Below are 14,875 nucleotides of genomic sequence, written 5' to 3' on the forward strand. Positions count from 1 at the left end.
TACAATTTTCTCCTACTCTTCCCTGTTTGCCCCCACTCTGCCCCCTCATTACTCCATTCCTTCACACCTGGCCCTTCCTTACCCTCTTCTATTTTCCCCTAATTCCAACCCACTTATCCACATCCTGCTGTTCACCCCCACCCTTTCCCCCTAGGTCCATGCCCCATTCACTTCCACTCACACACATGGCCCATTCGTTTGCCATCTGTGCCCCAGGAAGCAGGAGTTCATAATCAACCTGGAATGGTAAGATCTGACCCCTATCCACGCCCCACTTCAGGATGACCTGAAACCCCAGGAATATTCTTTATTTAGCGGGAAGATGAAATCCTTCATTTTTAGTGCCTTTGGGCATCATTCTCTCAGCAGACTGTACCAGAAGCAAGTAAGTCAGTCCCACATTTCTTCCAAGCTCTTTCTCCCTGGAAAGGCACTAAATGTGACATATCTGACTCACATAGCTCATAAAATGTGAGTCCATGCTTCATTTTCTTGCAGGATAATTTAGGGGAAAAAACAAGGCTTGGAAGGGCACAGGCATGGTCCCAGAGGTCTGATTCATTCACCTGTTTTGTTAAATCCAAACACTGACCATGCCCAGTTTTACATAGCTTGGGTTACCCAGTTCCACCAGAGATAGCCCCAGTGAAAAGCCACAGAATCATGAGGGCCACAAATATGGTCACACAGTTGGACTTCTTCTTCTGGAGCAGACATACTGTTACCTGGTCTTTGGCTGTGTCCATTCAGACCATGGTTCTCAATATGTCACCAGCAGCAGTCTGACCTAGGGGGCAAGCTACCCAATTTCCTTGTGTACTCATGATTTTATCACTTATAATACAAATACGCAAACACAAATGAAATCTACATCATTGTGGTAAGATATGGAAAGACAATGGTGGGCTTTGTTAGAGAATATTTTCAGATGTCTCTGTGCACACTAAATAAGAACGTATTCCAGTCTTGGGGTGCCAGAATGGCTCAGTCAGTTGCATGTCCGACAACTGACTTCGGCTCAGGTCATGATCTCATGGTTTATGTGTTCAAGCCCCACACTGGGCTCACAGAGCCTGCTTAGGATTTCAGTCTCAATTTTATTTCAGGTTTACATGATGTGGTCCCAGCTGACCTAAGAATCACCTTATTTGACCCCCTCAGGAAATTAATGCCTGTGTACCTTTGGAACTGGCTAGATATCTATTTTTCTGGCAGATTATTCACTCAAAAAATTTAACTCCACATTGAACATATATGTATTAAATGCTATGAAATTCTGGGGTGCTTGGGTGGCTCAGCTAGTTCAATGTCCGACTTCGGCTCAGGTCATGATCTCATGGTTTGTGAGTTCGAGCCCCGCATAGGGCTTGCTGCTGTCAGCACAGAACCCGCTTCAGATCTTTTGCCCACCCCCAGCCCCTTCCTCGTTGGTTTTCTCTCAAAATAAATAAGCTTCTTTTAAAAATGTTATGAAATCCTATATTTAGAATATAACTTCATTATCACAGCTGTGGAACAAAATATGCATTTTAAAAAGTTTTATTTATTGAAAAGGTAGTACATCCACATAGCACAATTTTCAAAAATTATGAAAGGACATACACAGTTGTCTCCCTCCCAACTCCATTCCCCCAGCCACCCATTTCCCCTTCCCTCTCCCAGAGGTAATAGGGTTCCCAGCTTCTCATGTATCTTCCCAGAGATAGTTTATGCATATAGGCTCAATTATGTACTTGCCATTTGTTCTTTTTATGTACGAATGGTAGCATATTATATTCACTGTCCTGCACCCTGCTTTTTGCACATAATGATGTATGTTGATCTTCCACATCACTGCCCAAATGATGCCCAGGTTCTCTTTCTACATTTATTCATTTTGTCTACCTGGGAGTTTGTTATATAAGCATGCTGAGATTCCAGGATCCAGACCCGTCATCTGGACAGCTTCCAACCTCTTGTTTTCACAAACAGTGCACCAGCGAGTATCTGTTGTGTTCATCGTTTTGTACATGCATGAGTATATACATTCCTAGAAGTGGAACTGCTGGCTCAAAGCCATTGCATTTGTGGTTTTCATTACTTTGGAATCATTTTTGTTTGAATAGGAGTTTTTCCTGGACGTGCTGTTTGATAAGAAGCCAGGGCCACGTTCTAGGCAGGTAAGAGTTTTTCTTACAATTGGGATGTTTTTTTTTTCTCCATTTGCTATTTCTTTTAGAGTTGATTTCTCCAGTCAGTAAACAGGTGCAGCTGAAGGGTTCTTCACAAGGAACACTCCCTTCTCTTGCCCCGGCCCCTGCCAAGTGCTCCTCTCAGGAGCTTTCTACAAATATGGCTTGTCTGAGCGATTCCTTGTCGAGGCCTCTGTCTCTCCTCAGACCCCAAGTGGGTCTAGGAAACATCCTATCTCCCACCTGCCCATGCCCTCTGCTACTCTTGTGGATGTATGTGGTCTTACACTCAGAGTATATCCTAAACCTCAACTAAGAGTCCTTCCCAGCACTGTCTTACATCTGCAGCCTTGAGTGTTCTAAAATCTGCTGCACCACTGCTTGCTTCCCTCTGCCTCTGGCAGCACTCCCATCAAGGTTTTAGCTATCTCCTCATTTTGTTAGATACAGAGATTATACTTCTGCTTTTTATCCTGGTAGTTTCTGGGTGAAGAATGAGATGAAAAAAAGAGAGGCTGGCTTTATTCCCCATATTTAAACCAGAAGTCCGAACATACTTTCAAAATGTTAACTAAATTGACAAAAACTTCCTTCAGTGAACATTAACATTTAACAGGCACCACTGATATACTCTCTAATGTGCAATGAGCTTTGACTTCCGGCCGTGGCCTTTTCCGTGGGCTTTCTTTCCCGTATGTGTTCTCTGATGTACGATAAGGTTTGATTTTTGGGTAAAGGCTTTCCCACATTCTGTACACTTGTAGGGTTTCTCTCCAGTATGAGTTCGCTGGTGTACAGTGAATGTGGATTTTTCTCTGAAGGCTTTGCCACACTCAGAACATGCATAGGGTTTCTCTCCTGTGTGTGTTCGCTGATGTATTATGAGCTGTGACTTTTGACTAAAAGCTTTCCAACATACGGGACATTCGTAAGGTTTCTCTCCTGTATGAATTCTCTGATGTATAATGAGCTTGGACTTTTCTCGGAAGGCTTTGCCACATTCATTACATTTATATGGTTTTTCTTCTGTATGAGTTCTTTGATGTATAATGAGGTATGATTTCTGGGAAAATGCTTTTTCACATTCACTGCATTCATAGGGCTTCTCTCCTGTGTGACCCCTCTGGTGTAGCATAAGATAGGATTTCTGAGAGAATGCTTTCTCACATTCATTACATTCAAAAGGTTTCTCTCCTGAATGGGTTCTCTGATGTACACCAAGGTTTGATTTTTGGGTGAAGGTTTTCCCACACACATCACACTCATAGGGTTTCTCTCCTGTATGAGTTCTCTGATGCACGATGAGGGTTGACTTCTCGTTGAAAGACTTCCCACATTCGGTACATTTATGAGGTTTCTCTCCTGTATGAGTTCTTTGATGTATAATGAGAGTTGACTTATCACTGAAAGTTTTCTTACACTCATTACATTCATGTGGTTTCTTTCCTGTATGAGTACTATGATGTATAATTAGATCAAGCTTCTGTATGAAAGATTCCCCACATTTAGTGCATTCATAAGTTTTCTCTCCTGTATGGGTTTTCTGATGGACAATGAGGTTTGACTTCTGTGTGAACGCTTTTCCACATTCGTTACATTCATAAGGCTTCTCTCCTGTATGAGTCCTGTAATGTATGATGACAGTTGACTTTTCTCTGAAGGCTTTTCCACATTCTGGACACTCAAAGGGTCGCTCTCCTGTATGACTTCTCAAATGTATAATGAGCTGAGATTTTTGGCTAAAGGCTTTTCCACATTCAGTACATCCAAAGGGTTTCTCTCCTGTGTGAGTTCTCCAATGTACAATGAGGTGTGACTTCTTGCTGAATGTTTTCCTACATGCAGTGCATTCAAAGGGTTTCTCTCCATTTTTAATTCTCTCTTGTAGACTAAGACCTTTCTTTCGCCTCAGGGCCTTCCCACATTCTTTATATCCATGGGGTTTTACTCCAGGAGTTGTTTTCTCATACTCAGTGTGGAAGAATAATTTTGCACATCCATTATCATGTTTCTTTCCTACAGAACTTCTGGTAAATAGGTCTAAATTATCTACCATATTATTTCCAAATGACTCATGTTTATGGGATCTTTGTATTGAAGCCAAAAAGTTTGTACTAAGATGAAGTACATTTCCAAATTCATTATAGTCAGGGCCAGTCCTGGTGATAATTGTTGTCTTGTCAGGGAATCCAATTTGCATCAACAAATACCTATCTTGGTCATCCTGGTGCTGTCTCTCAATCTGTTCATCAACTTGATAGGCTTCTAGAAGGAAGTACAATAAACCATTTTTGTAACTTAACATTATGTAATGGAACTTCTTTAAAAATCCCCTACCATATAAAAGCCAATACTATTTTTGTTTGGGTGCAAAAACGTGATTTTATTAAAGCATGGGGAGAGTTGGTATAATTATCTCATTTTATGAGTTCCTAGAGAGAATTTTGATGGTCAAATCCTGTTCTTTTACTAAACTCCCACCTCCTAGTCTTTTTGTTACCAAAAACAATCTTACCTTGATATCTCAGTCTTTCTTACCTCTACTTTTACATCATCTTTGATTTCCATCAATTCTGGGGACTTTATCACCCTTCATTTATCATATGAACTCTTAACTGTACCAACTTACACTATTTCTAACTAGGTAGAAATACAACAGTGTGATTAGTGGACTCAAATTTTACAATCCTGAATCCACATTCTTAGTGAATAGGATAAAGATCTAGAAAGATTAGCCTTACAAAAACAAAGATCACCTTAAAGATCTCTGCCCAATCTGGAGTCATCCAAGCTTGCAGTTTGTCAACACCACCTTCTGCTCCTATCTACATTTTCACTAAAAACCCTTCCTCATGTTCTATCACTCACATAGCCCAGTCTTCCATATTTTGCTATGATCAGAATATCGATAACTTTCAAGGAGCAATTCAGTCTTTTCACAAAAGCTTACTCTGATCTTCCTATATAATTTTTGTTAATTTCTAAAGTAATCATCTGTACCACTCATTTAGACAGTTAAAGTTGCAAAGCCTTGCCTTAAATATACCATATTTCACCAATTGCAAGATGCATATTATTTCACATTTTAACATCTCTGAATCCAGATGTACCTTATAATCAATGACATGTCATAAATTAATTGTTGGCAATTTTTCTTAGTAGTATGTATTAAATTTAATTGGATCTTGGGGCACCTGGGTGGCTCAGTCAGTTGAGTGGCTGGCCAACTCTTGATGTGGGCTCAGGTCATGATCCCAGGGTTGTGGGATCAAGCCTTGTGTTGGGCTCTGCACTGAGCATGGAGCCCACTCAAGAGTCTCTCCCTCCCTCTGCCCCTCTCCCTCACTCACACACTCTCTAAAATTAAATTAAAAAAAATCAACTGGATCTTGAAGTCAATAAAATATGGTAAATACTTTTTGCATATATACTGAATTTTAATCATTTTTGTAGTTTAATTTTTTCCTACCTTCTCCTAAAATTCTGTATGAAAATTATCAAATGTACAAAAAAGATGAAAGAGTAAAAAAAGACTCATATTACCATTTAGATTTAACAACGATAACACTTACAATAGTAATACTGAAGTTTAAAATGGATCATGTTCCTATGACATCCTTAATTATATTAGCAAAGCACTAGTTCTTAACCAGGCATGAACATCAGAATCACAGGAAAAGCTTTCATAAAATACATCTGATGGGACCCAAGCTCCACCAAGCATCTACTGAATCTGGACCTCATTAGGTGGTAAGCAGCAGCATAGTTAGGGTCATAAGCTCTCTAGCCCAGGATCAAATCCTGGCTCAACCATTCACTTGCTCTGTGACCTGAGCAACTTACCTAATCTATTTGTATTTTATTTCCCATCTGGAAACAGGAGTTGTAATAGTGCTTACTCAAATGTTGACAGGATTAACCTGCTTATAACAGGGCATGCATGGCACATAGGAAGTACTTTCAACTGTTTGCTAGAACAACTGATGCTACTACTACAATAACAACTACTATTATGATTAAGAGCCACTATACTCCTATAAGAAGAAATAAGGAATATGTCAATATATTCAACATGTTCTTGACCATTAAGTGAAAAAAAGGTGAATAAAACTGTACATAATAGGCTACCATTTTTCTAAAGAAAGAAATATATAAATATATATTTATATGGGCTCATCATATAAACAATGGAAGACTATACCTTTAAATTTTAATAAATGATTACTTATAGGAAAAAGGAAGGAAGAGAATGAGATGGAGGGAAAGCAGCTGAACTTCTTTAAATATACCTTGTTTTCTAGATTTGACTTTGGAACCAAGGCAATATTTTATATAATCATAAAGCAAAACTGAATTTAAAAGGCTTCCATAATAATAATTATACCCTCATCTGTATTTCCAAACAACCATGCTGAAAAGTCTTGATTCTTAATGGCATCAACGTGATTACCTCAATTAATTGAAACCACTATAGACAATTTAGCAGTTTCAGAATAATACTAACAATATTACCATCAGATGTTAAGATTAACAAAGTAAAAACCTTTAAGCAGAGAATTTGATTTGGAAATACCAATTTGAACAGATGATATACTTTAAAATCTTTTTTTTTAAAACATAGTTCCTAGCTTTGTCAATAAAAAGGCCTAGAAACAATTCCATAATGTCTAAATTGTGGTCTGAAAACACTTTTTACCCCTAAAAAACCAGGGATCCTTAGAGAAATGGCTGATTCCAGGCCAGAGATGGAAAATATATAAAATGAGCCTGGAACATCTTGTAACAGAAAGCAAGGAAGCAAAGACTCAGGAGCCAACTTGAAAGGGTTTCCACTGGCCAGAGACAGGGCAGTTTGATTCACAGTAAGAATAAGGCAGTGGATTAAAAAATAAAATATGGATCCTCAAAAAGGACATATTAGTCACCTTTTGAATGATGCTACAAAACCAACTCCTTATTTTTTTAAAACTGGTAAATATATGGAAAAACATATGCAACTCATATGGAACTCATGGAACTAACATGTAACCAAATAATAGATGAAGGGCAATCCTCTCTATAGAAATATTCCAGCTAATCAACAAAGAAGGAATGATAGAATATCACCACTTTGCAAACATTAATGAATAGATCTGAGCAATAATCACCGATAACTCATCATTACAATAGACAACCATGCCTCCTGATGGAAGGATGTTATACCAGCTAGGAAGTAAACTTGCTAAAAGAAAACATAAAACCCTGAATCTGATCAAATTTCAAAATCTAACCACCAATTTACAAGAAAAACAAGGGACAGAGGACTATGTTAAATACCACTATAGGGGACTTAGCAAAGTCCAGAATGTGGGAAACTAAAAGACAACCAGTTACTTTATAAAAATAAAAGAGGAGGGGCGCCTGAGGTGGCTCAATTGGTTAAGCATCCAACTCTTGGTTTTGGCTCACGTCATGATCTCATGGTTCATGGGATCAAGCCTCACATCATGCTGTGCGCTGATAGCACAGAGCCTGCTGGGGATTCATTCATATTCTTTCTTTCTCAGTTCACACTGTACTTTCCCTGTTTCAGACCTAGAATCAGCAGCTTCTCCAAGGATGTTCGATTCCTTTTTAGTAGGGAATGGTATTGAGAAATCAGCATCTAGGTGCTGGGTGTGCTTATAGCTACTTGGATTCTTAGTTCTTAAAACCTACAAATGATTCTTGTCCATCTTTTTTTCCCTTTTATTTCTTTAAAGTTTAGTTATTTACTTTTGAGGTATAGAAGAGATAGTGTGCCACATTTTGTATGGTTCCATTTATATGAAATTTCCAGAATAGGAAAAACCATAGAGGCAGAAAGTAGATCAGTAAGTGCCAGGGGCTGGGGGAAGGAAGAAATGGACACTGACTGATAAGGGGTAAGGGTTTCTTTTTGGGGTGATGATAATGTTCTAGAATTAGATAGTGGTGATAGTCTCATAACTGGGTGAATATCCTAAAAATCACTGAATCTGCAGACTTCAAAAGAGTGAATTTTATGGTCTGTCCATTATATCTCAATAAAGCTATTTTTTAAAAAAGATAATCAAGATTTTTTAGGAGAGCAAATGTGATAGGAATATCTAAAATGAATGGAATCAGGTAATCCAATATGGAATTAGAGCCTTTGTTCCTAGGCCTGTGACTAATGTGGGTCCAGCTTTAGATAAGGCAGCAAGGGAAATGAGAATGGGAGAAGTGGCAGGGCTTAGGGGCAGGGACATGCAGCTAAGACACTTCCAGGCTGGGAAAAGGAGCTGTGCAGAAATTTGTGGGTGAGCACCAACTTAAGGGGAGTGGTCTGATGAGTATGGGACAAGGGCGAGGATGTCAGTCTTATGTCTGAGATATTCATGTCCCTAACTAACAACATCAAATGGTCACAACCTTTCTCAAGACATTCCTGAAAGCCCTTTCAAAGGTCCTTACTCCTGGGTGACAAGGTGGCACTTAGTGTCACCATCGTCTGAGTCAATCCCGCTTACCTGGAAAGTCCCAAATTGAGATTTTTGTCTCTGCCAGGCATGGCTCTTCTACCTCCAATTTGAGGATGAGGTCTGGTTTGGTAACCTGCTGCCCTGCTAATGAGAAATGACAGTGACACCTCCTTGGTCTTCAGAGCCTCTGAGAAAGAAGAAGGTGGAGTGTGGGGCAGCACAAGAGACCTATCAACTGACATAATGGTCAAGTCAAACCACTTCACCTGGGTTTTGAGTTCACAAACACCCTGTCAGGAAAGCAAAGGGGGGAAAAGGAACTTTGATCCCCAGAATTCAATGTCAAACTTTTCAAGCAGTTCAGAGGTCTTACAAGATTTCAAAATTGAGAAAGGATACACCCTCTGTCAGAGACAATCACAAACAGCAAAGTTACCTGAGGAAGCCATTCTTACCCACAGAGACCAGGTTGCTATAGGTCTCTAGCATCACTTCTCTGTACAGAGACTTCTGTGAAGGGTTCAGGTACTGCCACTCCTCGTGGGTGAAATCCACAGCCACATCCTCAAATGTCACGAGTCCCTGTAATTGTACATTCCTTTTATTCTAAAATACTGACCACCGGGTGAGGAGGATGAAAGGAACTTCTGATTGGGTTCCCAGTTCATGGTGATGACTTAATACAAGAGGCCTACATTGTTGGAAAATCACAAATCATGGTAGAAAAACTACTCCATCAAATATATGGAATATTCTCTAAGTATATCGAATATACAAAAGAGAATGTGGTATTCGCACAAGGATAGACAAATAGTCCAGAAGAACTAAAAATAGAATCCAGGGGCACCTGGGTGGCTCAGTCGGTTAAGCGTCCAACTTTGGCTCAGGTCATGATCTCATGGTTCTTGAGTTCGAGCCCGATTCAGGTTCTATGCTGACAGCTCAGAGCCTGGAACCTGCTTCAGGTTCTGTGTCTCCCTCTCTCTCTGTCCCCCCCTCCAAAATAAATAAACATTAAAGAATTTTTAAAGAATCCAAATGTGTATGGATACCTGAGTTATGAAAAAGTTGGCCCTACAAAGCAGTGGGGAGAGGATGAGCTTTTCAAATAAATGTGGATGGATTACTGGATATCTACATGGGGGGAAAAATCACACTTAGCCACTAACTCACTATACACAAAAATCAACTACAGATAAATTGTAAATCTAATGTGAAAGATAATACAATAAGGTGGCTAGAAAACAATAAAGGAAAATGTTTTCATAGTCCTGGGGTAGGGAAAGAATTCTAAAACAAGATGTGAAAAGAGCTACTCATAAAGAAAAGGCTTTAAAATGTTACAAGATTAATAGCACCGCAGTCAGGGAAATACAAATCAAAACCACAACGAGATATCACCTCAGCCTGTCAGAATGGCTAAAATTAACAACACAAGAAACAACAGGTGTTGGCAAGGATATGGGGCAAGGGTGGTAGGAATGTAAACTGGTGCAGCCACTCTGGAAAACAGTAGGGAGGGTCCTCAAAAAGCTAAAAATAGAACTACTCTATGATCCAGCAATTGCACTACTAGCTATTTACCCAAACAATACAAAAATACTAACTTGAAAGGGATACATGCACCTCAATGTTTATACCAGGATTATTTACAATAGCCAAATTACGGAAAGAGCCCAAATGTCCACCGACTCATGAATGGATAAGGAAGAAGTGGTATATATACATATATATATATATATATATGATGTATATATATGATGTATATATATATGACGTATATATATATGACGTATATATATATGTGTGTGTGTGTGTGTGTATATATATATATATATATATATATATATATATAAAACGGAACATCACTCAGCCATAAAAAAGGATGAAATCTTGCCATTTACAACATGGATGGAACTAGAGTTATGCTACGTGAAATAAGTCAGAGAAAGATAAATACCATATGATTTTACTCATACACAAAATGAATGAGGAAAGGAGAAAACAAAAGAGGCAAGCCAAGAAAGACTTTTGACTACAGAGACCAAACTGACGGTTATCAGAGGGGAGGTGGGTGCAGGGATGGATGAAATGGGTGATGGGGATTTAAGGAGTGCACTTGTGATGAGCACTGGATGTTGTATCTAAGTGTTGAATCACTAAATTGTACACCTGAAACTAATATTACACTGTATGTTACCTAACTGGAATTTACATTTTAAAAAGGTATAGGGCACCTGGGTGGCTCAGTTGGTTAAGCATCCGACTTTGATTCAAGTCATGATCTCATGGTTTGTGGGTTCGAGCCCTGCACCGGGCTCTGTGCTGACATCTCAGAACCTGGAGCCTGTTTCAGATTCTGTCTCCCTCTCTCTCTGCCCCTCCCCTGCTTGCACTCTCTCTCTCTCTCTCTCTCAAAAATAAACATTAAAAAAAATGTTTTTTAAGTACAAAAGTAAAAAGGCAAGCTTTAAATGGGAAGACTATCTGCTACACTCAAAAGTGATAAAAGGGGGCGCCTGGGTGGCTCAGTCGGTTAAGCATCCGACTTCAGCTTAGGTCATGATCTCACGGTTCATGAGTTTGAGCCCCACGTCGGGCTCTGTGCTGACAGCTCAGAGCCTGGAGCCCACTTGGATTCTATGTCTCCCCCCTTCTCTCTGTCCTTCCCACACTCACTCTCTCTCACTCAAAAATAAATAAACATTAAAAAGTGATAAAGGGGGGCGCCTGGGTGGCGCAGTCAGTTAAGCGTCTGACTTCAGCCAGGTCACGATCTCGCGGTCCGGGAGTTCGAGCCCTGCGTCAGGCTCTGGGCTGATGGCTCAGAGCCTGGAGCCTGTTTCTGATTCTGTGTCTCCCTCTCTCTCTGCCCCTCCCCCGTTCATGCTCTGTCTCTCTCTGTCCCAAAAATAAATAAACGTTGAAAAAAAAAATTAAAAAAAAAATGATAAAGGGATCTTATCTGGAACATAACAAAAGTCCTACAAATCAATAAGAAACACACAACACAGAAAACCAGAGAAGAGATGTGAATATGTACTTCACTAAAAAGAAAACCTCAATGACCTATGAACATAAGAAAACATACTCAACCCCATTAGCACTCAGGCAACCACTTAAATGTACTCAATGCAATTAGCACCCACATAAATGAAGTTTTAAGCATGCTGAGACACTACTATGCCCCCACTAGAAAGGTTATAATTAGGGGCGCCTGGGTGGCTCAGTCGGTTAAGCGTCCAACTTCGGCTCAGGTCATGATCTTGCGGTTTGTGAGTTCAAGCCCCGCATCGGGCTCTGTGCGGACAGCTCAGAGCTTGGAGCCTGTTTCAGATTCTTTGTCTCCCTCTCTCTCTCTGACCCTCCCCCGTCCATGCTCTGTCTCTCTCTGTCTCAAAAATAAATAAACGTTAAAAAAAATTTTTTTTTAAAAAAAGAAAGGTTATAATTAAGCAGACTAAAATATTGTAAGATTATGTTGAAATGAGAACTCTCACATACTTAGTAGGAATATAAACTGGCAGAGTTGCTTGGGGAAACAGTTTGACACTGTTTACTAAAGTTAACGATTTCCATGTTATGACCCAGCAATAGTAGAATTTACTTCTAGGTACACGGCTTAAAGAAAATCATGCACATATGCTCTAGAAAACAAGTACAGGGATGTTCACACAAGCACTACTTCTAAAACGAAAACTGTGGAAAAAATTCAAATGTCCCTCAACACACAATGGGTAAATTGTGGCACAGTCATTTAATGGGATCCTGGGTGTTAATGAAAATAAATGAACTACAACTACACATCCAACAAAGATGAATCTTGCAGATGTACTGATGAACAAAAGAATCCAGACACAAGAGTACATGCTGCATGATTCTATTTAAAAATAGTAAGAGAACAGGCAGGGCCAATCCATGATGCTAAAAATCAGGAGTGACTGATTATCTTTGTGGGTGGTACTGATTGGGAGAAGGCATGAGTGTGGATTGAGGTCCTCGTTATGTTCTAATCTTGACCTGGAGGGTGACTACACGGTGTGTTCACTTTGTGCTAATGCATCAAGTTGTTCACATATAAACTGCATTTCACATATAATTAAATGTACTTTATCTCTATATACTTAAACATTATTTTTGACAAAAGTGCAAAGGTAGGGGCGTCTGGGTGGCTCAGTCAGTTGAGTGTCCAACTCTTGATTTCGGCTCAGGTCATGATTGCACAGTTTGAGGGTTTGAGCCCTTCCCTGGATTCCATGCCGACAGTGCAGAGCCTATTTAGGATCCTCTCTCTCCCTCTCTCCCTGCCCCTCCCCAGTTCCCGTTCTCTCTCTCTCTCAAAAATAAATAAATAAACTTTAGAAAAAGTGCAATGGCAATTCAATGGAAAATGGGAGTTCCCATTTCAACAAATGGTGCTGGAACAATTGGATATAAATACGCAGAAAAAACCTCCAGTAAATACCTCCAATATATATAAAACTTAGACTCAAAATAGATCACAGACCTAATGCAAAATCTAAACCTATAAAATTTCGAGAAGAAAATATAGGAGAAAACCTTTTTAACATTAGGGTAGCCAAATATTTCTTAGGTGGACAGTAAAATTCAAAGACACTGTTAAGAGAAGAAAAAGCCACAGAATGAAACAAAATATTTATAAATCACATTCTGGCCACAAAAAAAAAGTTATATTGAGAATACATAAAGAACTCTCAAAACTAAAAAAACGCAAAAGATATTAAGCCAAAACATATACAAATTACAAATAGGCACATATAAAGATACTTAACATCAGGAAACTGCAAAATAAAACCACAATGAGAGAGGAGTTCAAGATGGCCCTGTGGGAAGACCATGAAATCACCTCCTCCCATGGACACAACAAACTTCCAGCTATATGTGGAATAATTTTCCTCTAAAAAGGACCTGAGAACTAGATGAATAGCACATCCATAACAAAAGACAAGGAGACACACTGAGAAGGGCAGGAGAGGCAATGACAGACCAGAGCCTTGCCTGGGAACCCACCCATCCCAGACGTGGTGACTCCACAATCAGAAGGGATCCCAAAAATATGGCACTCTACTCAAAGAGTAAAGGGAATGTGCCCCACTTCAGCAACCCCCAACCCTGGGGGCCAGCATCAGAAAAATAAGACCCCAACATGTCTAGTTTTGAAAACCAATGGGGATTAAGATCAGGAGAATCATAGTACTACAGGGAACATATAGATCCCACTCAAAGCAGCTATCACAGAGGCAGGAACTTACAAGGACTTTATCTGGGGATGGAAGCACTGGACAATGGCATTTTAGCAATCTCATCCTAATTTGATGGTGATGAAACCAACAGGCACCATTTTTGGTGCTTACTAGCACCAGAGGCCATGCTCTGCCCACCCCGTGCCATAACAGGACTGGATTAGCACCCCACGCACCCTGCATAGTGCCCAACCCACAACAGGGCTGGGCTAGCACCCCAAGCACCATGCAACCTTCGCAGAGACCAAGCCACAGGAATGACAGGTGAAGCATCCCAAGCCCCATTCTCCCTGCTCAGTGGCCAAGATGCAAACAGGCCAGGTCAGTGACCCATCCCCACCTTCCCACATAGTGGCTAAGCTGTGAATGGATAGGGTGAGTGCCATGAGCCCTGCCCTCCCCATGCAGAGACCAAGCCACAATGGATGGGCTAACAGCTTGAATCCCACTCTCCCCATGAAGCAGTCCAGTCACAACAAAGCCAGGCAAGTGCTCTGAGTCCTGACCTCCCCACACAGCAGCTATGGCCGGCCCTATCAGAGCCAGCATGCACATGCAGCCCACACAAGAGACACCCACAGAGTGCCAGACTCTGGTGGCCAAGGGAGAATTCTGGGCCACATGGAACATTTCCAATTTTAGTATATGTGCTGCCGAAGCGAGCACTACATGGAACATTTCCTACACAAGACTGCTCCTTCAAGACTGAGGGAGGTAGCTGTTTTACCTAATATATACAGACAAACGCAGAGAGACATGCAAAACGAGGAGACAGAGGAATATGTTCCAAACCAAAGAAGAAGGCAAATCCTCAGAAAAAGACCTTAATGAAATAGAGATTAGCAACCTACCCAAGAAAGAATTCTAAGTGATGGTCGTAAAGATACTCACTGATCTCAGGAGAAGAATGGATGAACACAGTAAGAACTTCAACAAAAAGAAAAAAATATATAAGTACCAAACAGAAGTTATAACTAAA

The 14,875-nt window shown here is 40.2% G+C and overlaps 1 protein-coding gene across 9 annotated transcripts in view; it reads right to left on the bottom strand.

The window, feature by feature from the left end:
• Nucleotides 1-1,523: 1,523 nt before the first annotated feature.
• Nucleotides 1,524-14,875, bottom strand: part of ZNF182 (zinc finger protein 182) — a 30,298-nt gene continuing 16,946 nt past the window's right edge. For 7 of the 9 annotated variants that reach the window (XM_023249286.2, XM_023249284.2, XM_045050721.1 and 4 more), the window contains 3 exons: nucleotides 9,088-9,214; nucleotides 8,681-8,776; nucleotides 1,524-4,436 (listed from right to left, as the gene is read on the bottom strand). In XM_023249286.2, the coding sequence (XP_023105054.2) occupies nucleotides 2,806-4,436; nucleotides 8,681-8,776; nucleotides 9,088-9,214 (1,854 nt within the window). In that variant the 3' untranslated portion in view covers nucleotides 1,524-2,805. Of the gene's footprint in view, nucleotides 4,437-8,680; nucleotides 8,777-9,068; nucleotides 9,215-14,875 lie in introns of those variants that run through there. The other 2 variants (XM_023249287.2, XM_045050722.1) reach the window with 2 other exon arrangements.

This window comes from Felis catus, chromosome X (assembly GCF_018350175.1).
Source record: "Felis catus isolate Fca126 chromosome X, F.catus_Fca126_mat1.0, whole genome shotgun sequence".
Lineage (NCBI taxonomy): Eukaryota > Metazoa > Chordata > Mammalia > Carnivora > Felidae > Felis > Felis catus.